The 12,638-nt window shown below is 46.6% G+C and overlaps 1 protein-coding gene across 8 annotated transcripts in view; it reads right to left on the reverse strand.

Annotated features, from left to right (window-relative positions):
- The window catches only part of Tut7 (terminal uridylyl transferase 7), a 50,724-nt gene that overhangs the window by 14,698 nt on the left and 23,388 nt on the right, over positions 1-12,638 (reverse strand). For all 8 annotated transcript variants that reach the window (XM_050144520.1, XM_050144519.1, XM_050144518.1 and 5 more), the window contains exons 12-21: positions 12,331-12,511; positions 10,009-11,042; positions 9,345-9,495; positions 8,021-8,107; positions 7,114-7,214; positions 5,053-5,110; positions 2,871-2,974; positions 1,304-1,393; positions 767-880; positions 533-610 (exon numbers count right to left, since the gene is read on the reverse strand). In XM_050144520.1, coding sequence (XP_050000477.1) covers positions 533-610; positions 767-880; positions 1,304-1,393; positions 2,871-2,974; positions 5,053-5,110; positions 7,114-7,214; positions 8,021-8,107; positions 9,345-9,495; positions 10,009-11,042; positions 12,331-12,511 — 1,998 coding nt within the window. The remainder of the gene's footprint in view (positions 1-532; positions 611-766; positions 881-1,303; positions 1,394-2,870; positions 2,975-5,052; positions 5,111-7,113; positions 7,215-8,020; positions 8,108-9,344; positions 9,496-10,008; positions 11,043-12,330; positions 12,512-12,638) is intronic.

Genomic DNA, 12,638 nt, shown 5'->3' on the forward strand with positions numbered 1-12,638 from the left:
AGACAGAGTTTCTCTGTGTAGCTTGGCTGTCTTGGATCTCGCTTTGCAGACCAAGATGGCATTGAACTCACAGAGATCCACCTGCCTCTGCCTCCCAAGCACTGGGATTAAAGGTGTGCACCACCACACCTGGCTTTCATTTATGTTTTCAAACAGCATTTACACGAGTCTATTAACCGCTACTCTGACTTGGACGTAGAAACAATTCAAGAGTTTTCAACAATGTATCATCTCAGAATATGAAGGTGAGAATCTGTGGAGAAGCTTGAGAGCTGTGCAGTCAGGACAGAACTAGCGCAAATCTACAAAGTCTCAGGAAGAACAGCCATGCAACAAAAACGTGTTCCCTTGGAAGAGCCAGTGGACATTGATGAAACTCTGGTGCAGTGCCTGTAAATGCACTTAGCTTAAGAAAAGAGAACCCTCAAGAATGTCTTTACTGTCCTAACAGACAGACGTCAGCTGTACACCATGGTCATCTACAGCACAGAGCAGGACAACTTTTAGCCAAATCTTTACCTAAAATACTCACCAGTTCATCTATTTGATCAAAAAAGTAAATATTCCAGCCATCAACAAGTATTTCTGGTTTCTTTTCACCTTTGTATATCTGAAATTAATTTAAAAAGTTATTAGTATAGAATGAAAAACTAATGTGTTGATACCAACACACCTTGGAAACTTAACGACAGAACTACAGCACGCTAGCAGAGGCAGAGGCTCAGAGACAGCCCAGTTCTGCAGAGGACACAGGCCCTGAGGGTACCTCTTGGAGCACAGGGATGACAGGTGGAGACCTCTGCTGAAGAAAGTATAGCACCATAAGAGTGTAGGCATAGGAGGACAAGCTGCCTCGGGACGCGTCACCGATGTCACACATCTAGAGGGAGGAGACAGCACTGTGAATGCCATTTCTACGCAGCTCGCAGTCACCCAGCACCACTACCTCATCTGAGGAACTAATACAAAAATCACATTTTCAAAATGAAAATATGTCAACTAAAGCAACCAACCCAACCTAGATCAAACTGAACTCAAGAAAGTAGTGCACTGTTAGTCACAACAGGGTTATTATGAAAAACTAAAACACATCAATAATAGATGTGGTGGCTCATGCCTTTAATCCTAGTACTTAGGAAGCAGAGGCAGGAGGATCTCAGTGAGTTTGAGACCAGCCTGATCTGTACAGTGAGTTCCAATATAGCCCACTGTGTGTGCAAGGTGGGAGTGTCACACTTATGCTTTCAAAAGGATTTGAAAACACGGAACAATTTCCAACTAAGCCACAAGCAGCAGCACCCACCTTTGTAAACACTTTCATGGTGTAGCACAGATATTTCACTCTGGGGTCAATGGCGGAGTATGCAGATAAGAGTCTTGTGTTATGAAGAGCCTGTTGGAAAGGAAAGGGCACCATGAGGCTCGACAACATTCTGACCTACAAGGGTTCACCTGCAACACAGTTTAGATAACAACAAATACTTCTGATTTCATTAACAAATCTTTAGTCTGCATAAACTGAAAAAAAAAAGCCATTTAAATAAACAAGCATGTTAGTAGGTGTGGTTGTTGTGATTTAGAAAAAGCAGCATGTGAGAGAAAGATGCCCTGTGACAGAGTTCACGGGAGGGGTTTTTACTAGGGGAAAGGGAATGGAAAAGGAGGGAAGAGGAGGGGGAGACCGACCTCTGGAGACAGGAGTGGCAGAAGAGAAGAGCACAGAGGGGAGAGAGAGAGAGACAGAGAGAGAGACAGAGACGGCAGGTGGGTAGGTCCTCTGAAGAGATAATGCAGCTACTGTGCACAGGTGGTGCTCTTAGTGGCTACAGCTGAGGACACACACCCCAAGGTCAGGACAGTTCAGATGTCTGAATACTAACAGTGGTGACATAGGCCTGCCATCCTAGCACTCAGAAGATGGATTTCCTCTAAGCAGATGTAAGACTTTCCCTTTCCCTGTGGCATCATTTGAGTCAAATGTTTTCAGGCCCCAGTGGGTCTGGGAGCAGCAATATGTGAGGCCAACGAGAAGGGACACAGCACACAAACCAAATCACAGTCAAGTTCAAGCCAGGGAGACAAACGTGCTGCTCTGACCTCATCTGAAGTGCATCTATGTGCGCGCATGCGCGCGCACTCTCTCTATCTCCCTCGCTCTCTCTGATGCACACATACACGTGCACACATGCAAACAACTCTCACACTGAAACTGATGAGCATTTGACCAACTCCCTGACAACAGGGTAGGGATGGAAGGAGTGTAGGCAAACACCCTACTACTGAGCTCCATCCTTAGCTCCTGTGGATATGAGTAGCTACTGAATTCTCCACAGCCCACCCGCAGAATATTACAAGACACACATCAAGCACCCAAATAATTCCCAGTGACAGAGGAAAACAAGGGCAGAGAGCTGCCTTAGCTACTGGGGTTAAGGCCAAGCAGCCAAACAGATGGGGTAAGGAAGATGAAACGAATGTCTCATTTCACTGATTTACTTATTTTTAAAGAGACACTCATTCCTCTTGATCTCTCTAAAGAAAATGCCTGAAACACCAGGCGCAGTAATGTCTGTTTGTAATCTTAGTACTTGTGGGGTGGAGCCAGGAAGACTAGAAATTCAAGGTCATGGCTAGCCTCAGCATTGTGAAACCCTGTCTCAACCCCCCCACTCCCAGCCCCTGCAAAAACAAAGGCTGGATGGGAGGAAGCAAGCAAACAGGAAGCTTTAAAAAAAAAAAGTACTCAAAAGGAACCAAACTAGGAGGTTTACTACATGCCAAGTGAGAGGTCAGACTGGGGTAGGTTAGTCTTTGAGACTCTTAAGAAAATGAGAAAGCAAGCTAGGCTGGCCGAACCCTAGGAATCTTACCAGTGTGTTATACAAGCTGATGTCGACCTCTAGACCACTTCTTAGATGGAAGAATTTCACAATGGGCACCTTGGCTGTTGTGATGGGCAGGATATTCCTCAGGCCTAAGAGGGAGTAAGACACAGGATTACACACACTGGGCAGAGGCGATTCTCATGCTGGTGGCTCCATGATAAACAAAACCTGACTTGAGCTGCCCCACTGAATTCATCATAACTAATCAACAAAGTTTGCTATGAATAACTAACTGACTTCATCTATTAAACACACTGATATTTGAATCACAAGAACCAAAAAGTCCACTGTCCTTCACAAACCAACTGACCCATGAGAAGCTGCAAGTATGTGCGTCCTGGGGGGGGGGGGGCGTTTCCACAGAGGAGCTACTGGAGCTTGCATTCACGAGTCCCACTACCCTGTCCATCTGATTACTGTGTCCATGCTTGACACAGTCGTCACCACAGAGCTAGAAACGACAGCTGGAAAGGAGGAATGACTTTCAGCAGAGCTACACTTTGGAACGCTGAAGTAGGGGAGTGGAGGGCATTTACCTGTCAAGGAAAGTGGCACAGAAAGGCTTCAGGGCCCTTCCATGGCACTATGTGGACTGGAAAATGTGTTATAAGAAACAGGAGGAAACTGAGCAGAACTGTCCTTGAGGACAAAGCAGTCAACGAGCGGACGTAAGTACTGGAGAATCATGGACCACAGAGTTGAACCATGTTCCTGGAGAACAACCAGAGGCACAGGGATAGAGGCAGGGTGACCCCTCTATAGAAATGACTCTACAGAGTTATTTCTGTCCTAATGACAACCACTGAACATGGTTTGTCTTACAAAATATATACTGAGGATGCTTAGGACAGGACAGTCTACCTCAACCCAGGTGATCAGAAGACTGAGAGCAAGCAAGGGTGAGTTTACAGTCATCGTCAAAGTCCAACTCAGTCCTGAAAATTAAAAACTGGCCGGGCGATGGTGGTGCACGCCTTTAATCCCAGCACTCGGGAGGCAGAGGCAGGCAGATCTCTGTGAGTTCGAGACCAGCCTGGTCTACAGAGCTAGTTCCAGGACAGGCTCCAAAGCCACAGGGAACCCGTGTCTCGAAAAACAAAACAAAACAAAAAAAACCTGTCAAATCTAGGAACTTTGGTTTCTTTGCATAATCTGAGAATCCAAACAAAACTAATCACTAGAGATGGACTCTTACTTAAAGAAAGTATCTTCTCAATATACATAGGAAATTGTATCTTTATGTGTGTGCACACCCATGAGTGTGTCCACAAGAACAGGGGCCATGTTGCTCACCCTCATTCCTTACTATTAGAACACAAGTTTAAGAGATTAAATAAATGTTTAAAGAAAGTATTGTGTCAAGTGTGGTGGCTTGCACCTGCAATCCTAGGCAGTCAGGAGGCTGAGGCAAGAGTTTTGTTCAAGGCTATATTAGACCCTGTCTCAAAAACAAGAACTCCTCCCAAACAAACTCAACCAAAACTAACCAATTAATCAGCTAAGCACTCCACCCAGCAAACAGCCAGGCACGATGGTGCCTATCCATAATCCCAGAGTGAGTTTGAGGCTAGCCTGGGTTACATGTTTAAGACAGCTCTAATATTGGACTGCAGTGGTTGGTAGAGTGCTTGCCTCTGATAATCAAGGCCTCAGACTCTATCCCACCAACAGACAAGCGAGCAGACAAACATAGACTTTCACTATTTGGGTCCACAGCTGTCCCCAAGAGCATTTCTGGTTTGTATGTCATTACACATTCTATTGCTCTATTGGAAACTACCTACAACAGACTTCTATAGCTGTGATGAGAATCAGGCTATGTTAAGCATCTTGTTTACAGTTCAGTTTGTTGTGCAGAGGGGAAGCAGAGTCAGTTCACGAGGTCTGTATGCGCTTTACCATATGTCTACAGTTGGATTCACATGTAAGGCAAAATGACCTAAATCCCCCACCTGCCTTGAATATGTTTTGATCAAAACAAGATAATTAGCATCACCCACGCAGGCATTACTACCAGTTCTCTTCCATATTAGACTAGAGAATATTTTAATGACACTAACATTACATATATTTACAAATGAGAAGGCATACTTTCTCATTGGACGAATAAATTCTAAGTATATATAACACAAAAGAAAAAAAGGACTTTTAAAAAATTTCAAGTTACCTGAATGCTTTCTGAGGACTCTGGCCAGCTCTTCAATAGTTCGTACACAGTCTAACCCCTGCAGCAAAGGCACAAAAAAGGAAGCTAAATCAGAAAACAAGCTGGTCTGCTGGCACATACCTGTAATCTTAGCTACTTGGGAGACTGAGGTAAGACAGTCAACAACAATTATAGGGCTGTCTGGGCTGCATAGTAAATTCAAAGCCAGCCTGGGTAACTTAGTAAGACTCGGGGGAAGGAACTCAGGGCTAGAGTGCTTCTCTAGCTTGTGTGTGGTTCTAGGTCAGACCCAAAGCAAAGCAGCAAGCAGGAGGTAAGGTCCTGCACTGTGACAGTTTCTATCCCCTTCAGAGACAGGGAGGGGCATTTCCAACCATTTTCCTTCTGACTTTTATTTGTGTGCACACACGCGCCAGGACTTTACATGTGTGACTGAGAGCATGCATGTCAGAAAACAACTTTGCAAGAGTCAGCTTCCTTTTCCACTGTGGGATTCAGGCACTGAACTTGAGACAAACTTTTAAGTTGCTGAGCTGTCTCATCGATTTCAGATGGAGTGTCAATTACTACACACAAAACACCCTAAAGATATGCAAACCTCTAAACATGTCTTAATTGCTTTTGGATGTACAACAAAAACCCATCTGCACACAGTTTAACTGAGAACTGATGGCTTGCTGTGGACAGTGAGTTCAGGTCACTAGTCCCCTGTGGGACTAGTCAAGATTAAAGTCATACGGTAATCTGGATGGTATTCTGGCCAAGTCATACTTCATGTTTGTGTTGTTTTCCAGACCAAGTCCCTCTATGCAGCCCCGGCTGATCTCAGATTCAAGGCCTTCCTGTCTGTGGGATGCAAGCACATACCACTGTACCTTGTGGTCCTGTCTGTGTGAGTTCTTCTGGTTATACAGACCCTACAACATACTTAGGGCTTCAGAAATACTGTCAAAAGTAGTGTCTAAAACACATTAATGACAGTCAACATTGAGGAGACACAGCGGGCCAGTCCATATGGTAGACCTAATCTCCCTTCACACCAGCACCAAACTCCAGGCAGACCGACTTTGGGCTATTTTCCTGGAGTCAGAGACGCCCTGGAATGCAGACTCAGAACAAAGAGATGGACAGAGCTCCTGAGCAGCAGTGCAGCAGTAGTGCAGCAGCAGCTATGCCACCACTGTTCCCACAGAGTGCCTCTGTGCACGGCCCTTCTCAGACTGTGATCAGAGAGAGCGCACAAACAGGACTGGGTGTGGCAGGGTGCTAATAAAACAGTGAAAATGGGCTGTCAGAGTGGCACCAAGGCACAGGCCGTAACCCCAGGATTCAGAGACCGAGGCAGGAGGATCCAGGCTAGCCTGAACTAGACAGTAGACCCCCATCTTCAAAAGGAGGGGGGAGTCAACAACAACAAACCAGGCTCTAAGCTGGACTTCAGAATAAGGGGTATACTGTGCTGTCTCTGGACACCAATCCAAGTCACAGGGGGAACAGAAATTATTACTGCCTACCAAAATACACGTTTCGTACTGATAAGACCAACTCTGTCTCAAATCTAGGACCTGTACTATAAAGTCAGTACTCACCATGTATAAGCAAACCAACACCACAGGCAACTCTAGGAGGATGGGTGTGCTGGTCTAGTGGCTAAGCAAACGGGTACTGGTGAAGGCGGGAGGCGGTCTGGCTCCACAGCATCCAGAATGATCTGTGCTATGCGGGAAAGCCCCCTCAAAGCTATCTAGCCAATGTGCGTGCTCTGCTTTTTTTTTCCTTTTTTTTTTTGCTATACAGCCCAGGCTGACCTTGAACTTCTAGCAGTCCTCCTTCCTCAGGCTCCCAGGTGCTGGGATGACAGGTGTGCACCACCCATGCCCAGCCAGAGCTTTCTACTCTTCACATCCCCTCCAAGCGGGCCAGTGCAGTGTCAGAGGCTGTGCTGTGTGGTGCACTGCATGTGGAATGCTCCGGCACATTCCAGATGCCTCACAATTCTGCCAGTGAGGACGGCGCTAACCACATGTTCACAGCGCATGTGTGTTCACGTGGCAACCGTACCTCAGCAGTTTCATGTCCGTTAATTGTCATACAGACGTCAAGGTCACTCTGTTTGAACCCAAATCCATTTTTGGAGGAGCCAAACAAGCTCAACTTAGTTCCTGTTAGGGACAGATGACAAGTAATAGCTCATTACCTGAGTACATTTAATTGTTGTTTTAATGAATCCAAAATACCAATTGCTAACTATCCTATCTCATAGTTAAGGTCTTTAAATGTTTTTATGACATTTATTTAGTTATTTACTGTGTCTGTGTGCACATCTGGAAGGCAGAGGACAATACGTAGGAGCTGGTTTTTCCTTCCACCATGTGGGTCCTGAACTCAGGGCATCAGCTTGACATGAAGGTCATTTATCTGTTGAGCCATCTCGCCAGCCCCAATGTCTTCTTAACTACACATTTATTCTTAATGATTCCCTCAGTTTACTTAAAAACACATGCTGTATATGACATAAAAGATTAGTGGATACCACTTTATACCAAAATGCAAGGATGTTTCAAGGAAAAATGTGGACCATTTACTACGGTAAGAGCAATGCTTGCAGTGTGCCTTAAAAGACTGACTTTCCCCTCTTGTGTGTGTCTACACACTCTAGTCATACGTCCGCAGAGACCAGCGGTGCCAGATCCCCTGAAGTCGGTCTGCAAGAGCAGCATGTGCTCCTAATGGCTAAGCTAGCTCTCTAGCCCCTAGAAAGACGTGGGATTGACTGCCCTCACGTGTGCTGGGTGATCTGCACTGTTATAAACCATGTGTGGTGGACCAAAGCCCACCCTAGACACACAGACTACCTCACCTGACCCTGCCCACCACAAGGTCTTCCAGTTGCTGCTGCAGTTAATGTGCCTGTGATACACGTGATCGTTCATCAGCTTTCCTTTCCTAAACATAAAAAGATACTCACCTGGAAAGTCCTGTTTTATGAAACTTTCTAGATTTTGCCGGATATGTTCGCGAGCCTGATCGTCTACAAGAGTTGGAGAAAAATCCTCTGTTTGGAAACAAATAGACACAAATGAGCGGGGAGTGGTTTAAAAGAGTTGACACCGCTAGAAAACCTGAAAAGATAGTTTTGAAAAAAGAAAACTTACAAGCTTCAAAAACTAGATTTGATGCCTTCTCAGCAGACAGTGCTAGCAATAAAAAGCAGACGAACAACATCTGTCAAGCTAGGCCTGTGGGACACAGATGTAATGCCAAGCAGAGGGAGGGAGATAAGAGGGTCACTTCAGGGTCCACAGCAGCCAGGGCCACTCAGGGAGACCCTGCCTCAGGAAGTCTATCCCCGAGAACTGCCCTCGAGACAGAAGCTAACTGGGATGGGGCTCAAAATCTGAGCGGATAGAATCCTCTAGAATTCCAGCAGAAATGTCTGTGGGCTGATAGAATCCTCTAGAATTCCAGCAGAAATGTCTGTGGGCTGTTTTGTTTTTAACTGGGAGCCTGGTTTTCTTTTTTACTATCTGAAAAAGTTTAACAAAATGAAAATGCCATTGACAGCTGGACAATCCTGGGTATTTGGGAGGTTAAGGTGGAGGAGGATTGCATGAATCCAAGAATTCAATAACATGATGAAACCGTATCAGAGAGGGAAGGCAGGATTAACCTGGGCATGATAGCCCTGCCTATAATCCTAGTACCCTGGAGGCAAAGGCAGGAGGTCAGCGAGTTCAGTGGCAGCTTCAGTTACAGAGAGGGCCATAGGGGAAGCTCCTTAAAATGTCAATGTGGAGTACTGAGTACATCCAGTCTAAGCAGCAGCCAGCTTCTTGTGGAAATAGAAACCGAGACCCCTCGATACCAGTGCTTCCCCAAACGACTGTTCCTTAAAGAGCTTGCACGAGGGCAGTTCATTAGTGTTCAATGAAGTGTGAACCTCAAGGCTCTGGGACCGTCCCAGAGAAGGGAGAGCCTGAGGCTCCAGAACATCAGACCAAAGCAGTCGATATTCCAGCGTGGATGGGCTAAGTAGCCCTCACGCTAACTGAGGAGCTGACAGCGGTAGCTGTCTGGGAGAAGGAGAGGTAGCTTTCTTTATGGATGTGAATCCAGTGGATGGCCCCACAGGAGGAGTCTATGGGAAGCACAGACTGGATCAGTGAGAGGTGGGGAGTGGATGCAGGAGTTGGGGAGGAGCGGTCAGGGAACATGACCACAACACAGTATGGATTCTCACAGGACTACCTGCAAGGCTGACAGGGCACATCAGGGGAACACAGAAGACTTACTGTAACACTGGATGCAAACTTGGTCTAAGATATTTGAGAACTTGGGTGTCAGTGGTGGCAGAGGGTCCAGTTGGATTCTCTTGAAGTCCTCAGGACAGTCCTTCTTTAGATGGCCTTCTCGCTTACACAAGCTACACACTACTGTGGGAGACTGCGGGGATACGGAAAACCAGAGCAAGTGTGAGTGAGAATCTTTGCTAAATAAAGGGCGCTAGAAAAAAATTAGCTACACATATACCCTAATTTAAGCTACTCCACATGGCCTGAAAGATGGGACGTGGTGCTGGTGACGTCAGGAGAGATGTGAACTGTCTGTGTCCTATGCACTTCTAAAGGAGGGACATGAATCAAGTGGTGTGAAATGGATCAGAATGTGTGAAACCACAACCAGATGGGAAGCTGCCGTTCTAGTGCACAGACATGGAAACCAGGCTGACAAACAGCTCAGCTGGGAAACAGAGCCTGCAGCCAAGCCTGGTGACCCGACCTCAATTCCTAGGACCCACACAGTGAAGGAGAGAACTGCCTGCCACATGCAGGCAAACGGCGCACATGCCTCTTCCTCACAGGAGATAAAGGGGCAGGTGTAATAGAAGAACACCAGTAATGGTGTTCATTACAGTTATCCAGAATCCCCAGACCTAAGACCACCAGCGACCATTACCTTGCCTTTGGTGAAGGCCAGTTTTCTAAATTCATAGAAGAAGTCAGACTGGTCCCTGGGTGAATTTTCCTCAGGAAAGCTTTTCTCGTTAAGACTTATTCTGTTTAGGTCTATGAGTAAAGTCCCATCCATGGGTTCTCCACACGCGTCGAGATCTTTGTTCTTAGCAGGCTCAGCCAAGTCATCCTCTTCAGAGAAGACATCCTCCTCACCCGACCCAGTGTGCCTGTTGTCCTCCTGGTGTTCACTAACAACCCCCTCCTCATCCTCTGTGTGGTTCATGCTGAGCCCGGGCTCTTCATCCTCCTCCTCATCGTCGTCATCATCGAAGTGCATGACTGCTGAGGCCTGGCCCTGGACTCCCGGGGAAAAGCGGTTCAGAGACTCCTCCAGTTCATCAGCGCCGTCCGTGTGTCCTTCATTTACGTCAGCCTTGTCATCCAAGGAGGCGCAGCTGTCCCGCTCCTTGGCTCCAGGGCTCCGGAGCCCGACTAACTCCAGGGTGTTGTCTGCCTGGAGACCACACAGGCCGCCACAGTTCTGAAGTTCTGGATGCTTGCTGCAGCTTAAGCTGTGATCATCAGTGCTCCAAAGACGCCCGGTCTTCCTTCTGACTTTCTCGTTGCCACTTTCTGTTTCTTGATGCTGTGCCATGGCATCCTCACAGCCCTCGCAATGGACCTCTGTCTGGTGTATCTCCTTTGGTGGGCTTCCCAACTGCTCAGGGGTACTTTTAAGAATAAGCGGTTGTGCCTTGCAGGCTTCTGAAGTGGGCGCACCAGGACCTTGGGCCACAGCTGCTTTCCCCGGTTTATCAGTTTCTGTAGCTTGGAGCTTCGGGCCACAATTCCTTGCTCCTTTATCTGGGTCTGAAACATGGGTAACGGGACTAGGAGGCTTTGTGAGGTTGGGTTTTGTGACTCTATGTGGAAGAGCAAAATATTTGTATGTTGTCCTCAAACAATGAAGTATGTACTCAAACACGGGTTGGTTATTCAGGGTCCTCGCCACATTTCTTTTAACAGAATAGGGGTCTGTAACAGGGGGAAAAAAGAGAGGAAAAAAAGAGAGAGAAAGCCACCACTTCATACTCTTTTATTTCACCATGCTTAAAACTAGACTTTCAAAGGTAACACAGGTAACAACAGTAAAATGGATCATGCACCTTACATGCTTTAGTACATTTAAAAACAGCTTGGGTGGGAGTGAGGGCGGCAGTTTAAGAGCTGAAAGCAATGCTCCTGAGTCTCCTGCTCTCCGCTGAGAACCCCGGGAACTGGTTCCCTTCCCTAGCTGCTCAGTGACTGGAGGGAGGAAAGATATCACTACCATGGCTCTGGGGAACTCAGACTTCCCGACAGGCTTTGTGACCGAGCGCTCTGCACCCTGCTCAGCCAGCCTTGCAGTGTGTCGAGCTTACCTCCACTCTTCCGCCCTGGGAGGCCCCATCACTGAAGTGGCTGGCCTGAGTTTCAGGGGCGAGAGGGAGGCACCAGGAGGAGACACCACTTCTCTCAATCTTTTCTCCTCCCCTAGAACTCCAGCAGGTTAGGCAATTGGCCAGAAGAGCTGAGCCACAGAAACTGCAGGGGAGGGTTTAAAATGTGAGATTCCCTAAGACTGCACATAGAATTTATGCAAAAAGAAAAAAAAAAAAAAACCTTACGCAACATAAAGCTTGAAAAAAAAAAATCAAGCAAAACCAAGATTTCCGTGTAGGAGTTTTGCTGTTGCTCTTAGGTTAAAGGAGCAGAGCTAAGATTTCTAGACGGTTCCAACCTCCTGACTCTGCAAAGCTGAGAGGAGTTCATCCATTCAGTGACGCCAACAGGACATCACTGTCTGGCTGACTCTGCAAAGTGACAGCCTTCACTAGGACGTGGTCATGACGAAGCTACAGTTTTCTGCTTCAAAAATAACTCTCTGTTCCCTCCACTGGAGTCAACCAACATTAAGAACAGTGCTTTTCACGAGAAAAATATTTCACTCATCTTGGTAAACTAATCCTCAAAAGGAATTCCTGAGATGGTAGAAGTGAGGACAGTGAGGAGAACGGCGTAAAAACCACAGGAACACTGAGAGAGCTACGTTCCCACACACCTTACAAAGCAGGGACTCAGGCACCTTTAACCAGTCACTTGCTAATTAAAACACTGTACCTTAGGGTAAGCCCTTGGTCCCTCAACCCAGTGCAGTGCATGCAGGGGCCTAGTGTTATTTTACCTTCAGACCAGGCCTACCTCTGGCGGCAACTGTGAAGAGAAATGTGATAAAAGTGGGCTGTTGGTTGGCACCATGTAAAAAGTAACCGAACATTATTACCTTCAATAGCGATGCGCTTTTTGGGCCAGTCCTTTGATTCCCGGGATATCAATTCTTTGACGCGAATACTGATCACTAAATCAGCCAGATTAAACTCTAAAGCATAGAACCGCAGCAATTCCACCCAGAGCTGCCCAACTGGCACTGAAGGCTGGTGTTTTATATTAAATGTCAATGGCACCTATGGATGATAAGGAACACAGAGGTTAATTTAGATGCCAGCTCAACCTGAAAAGTCAGAGATCACTCAAACTTAAGTGAAAAATCTGAAGACTTCAGAAAAGCATGAGCTGGACAGTCCATCTAGG

This window comes from Alexandromys fortis, unplaced genomic scaffold (assembly GCF_014885135.2).
Source record: "Alexandromys fortis isolate MF-2015 unplaced genomic scaffold, M_Fortis_MF-2015_v1.1 scaffold_1, whole genome shotgun sequence".
Classification (NCBI taxonomy): domain Eukaryota; kingdom Metazoa; phylum Chordata; class Mammalia; order Rodentia; family Cricetidae; genus Alexandromys; species Alexandromys fortis.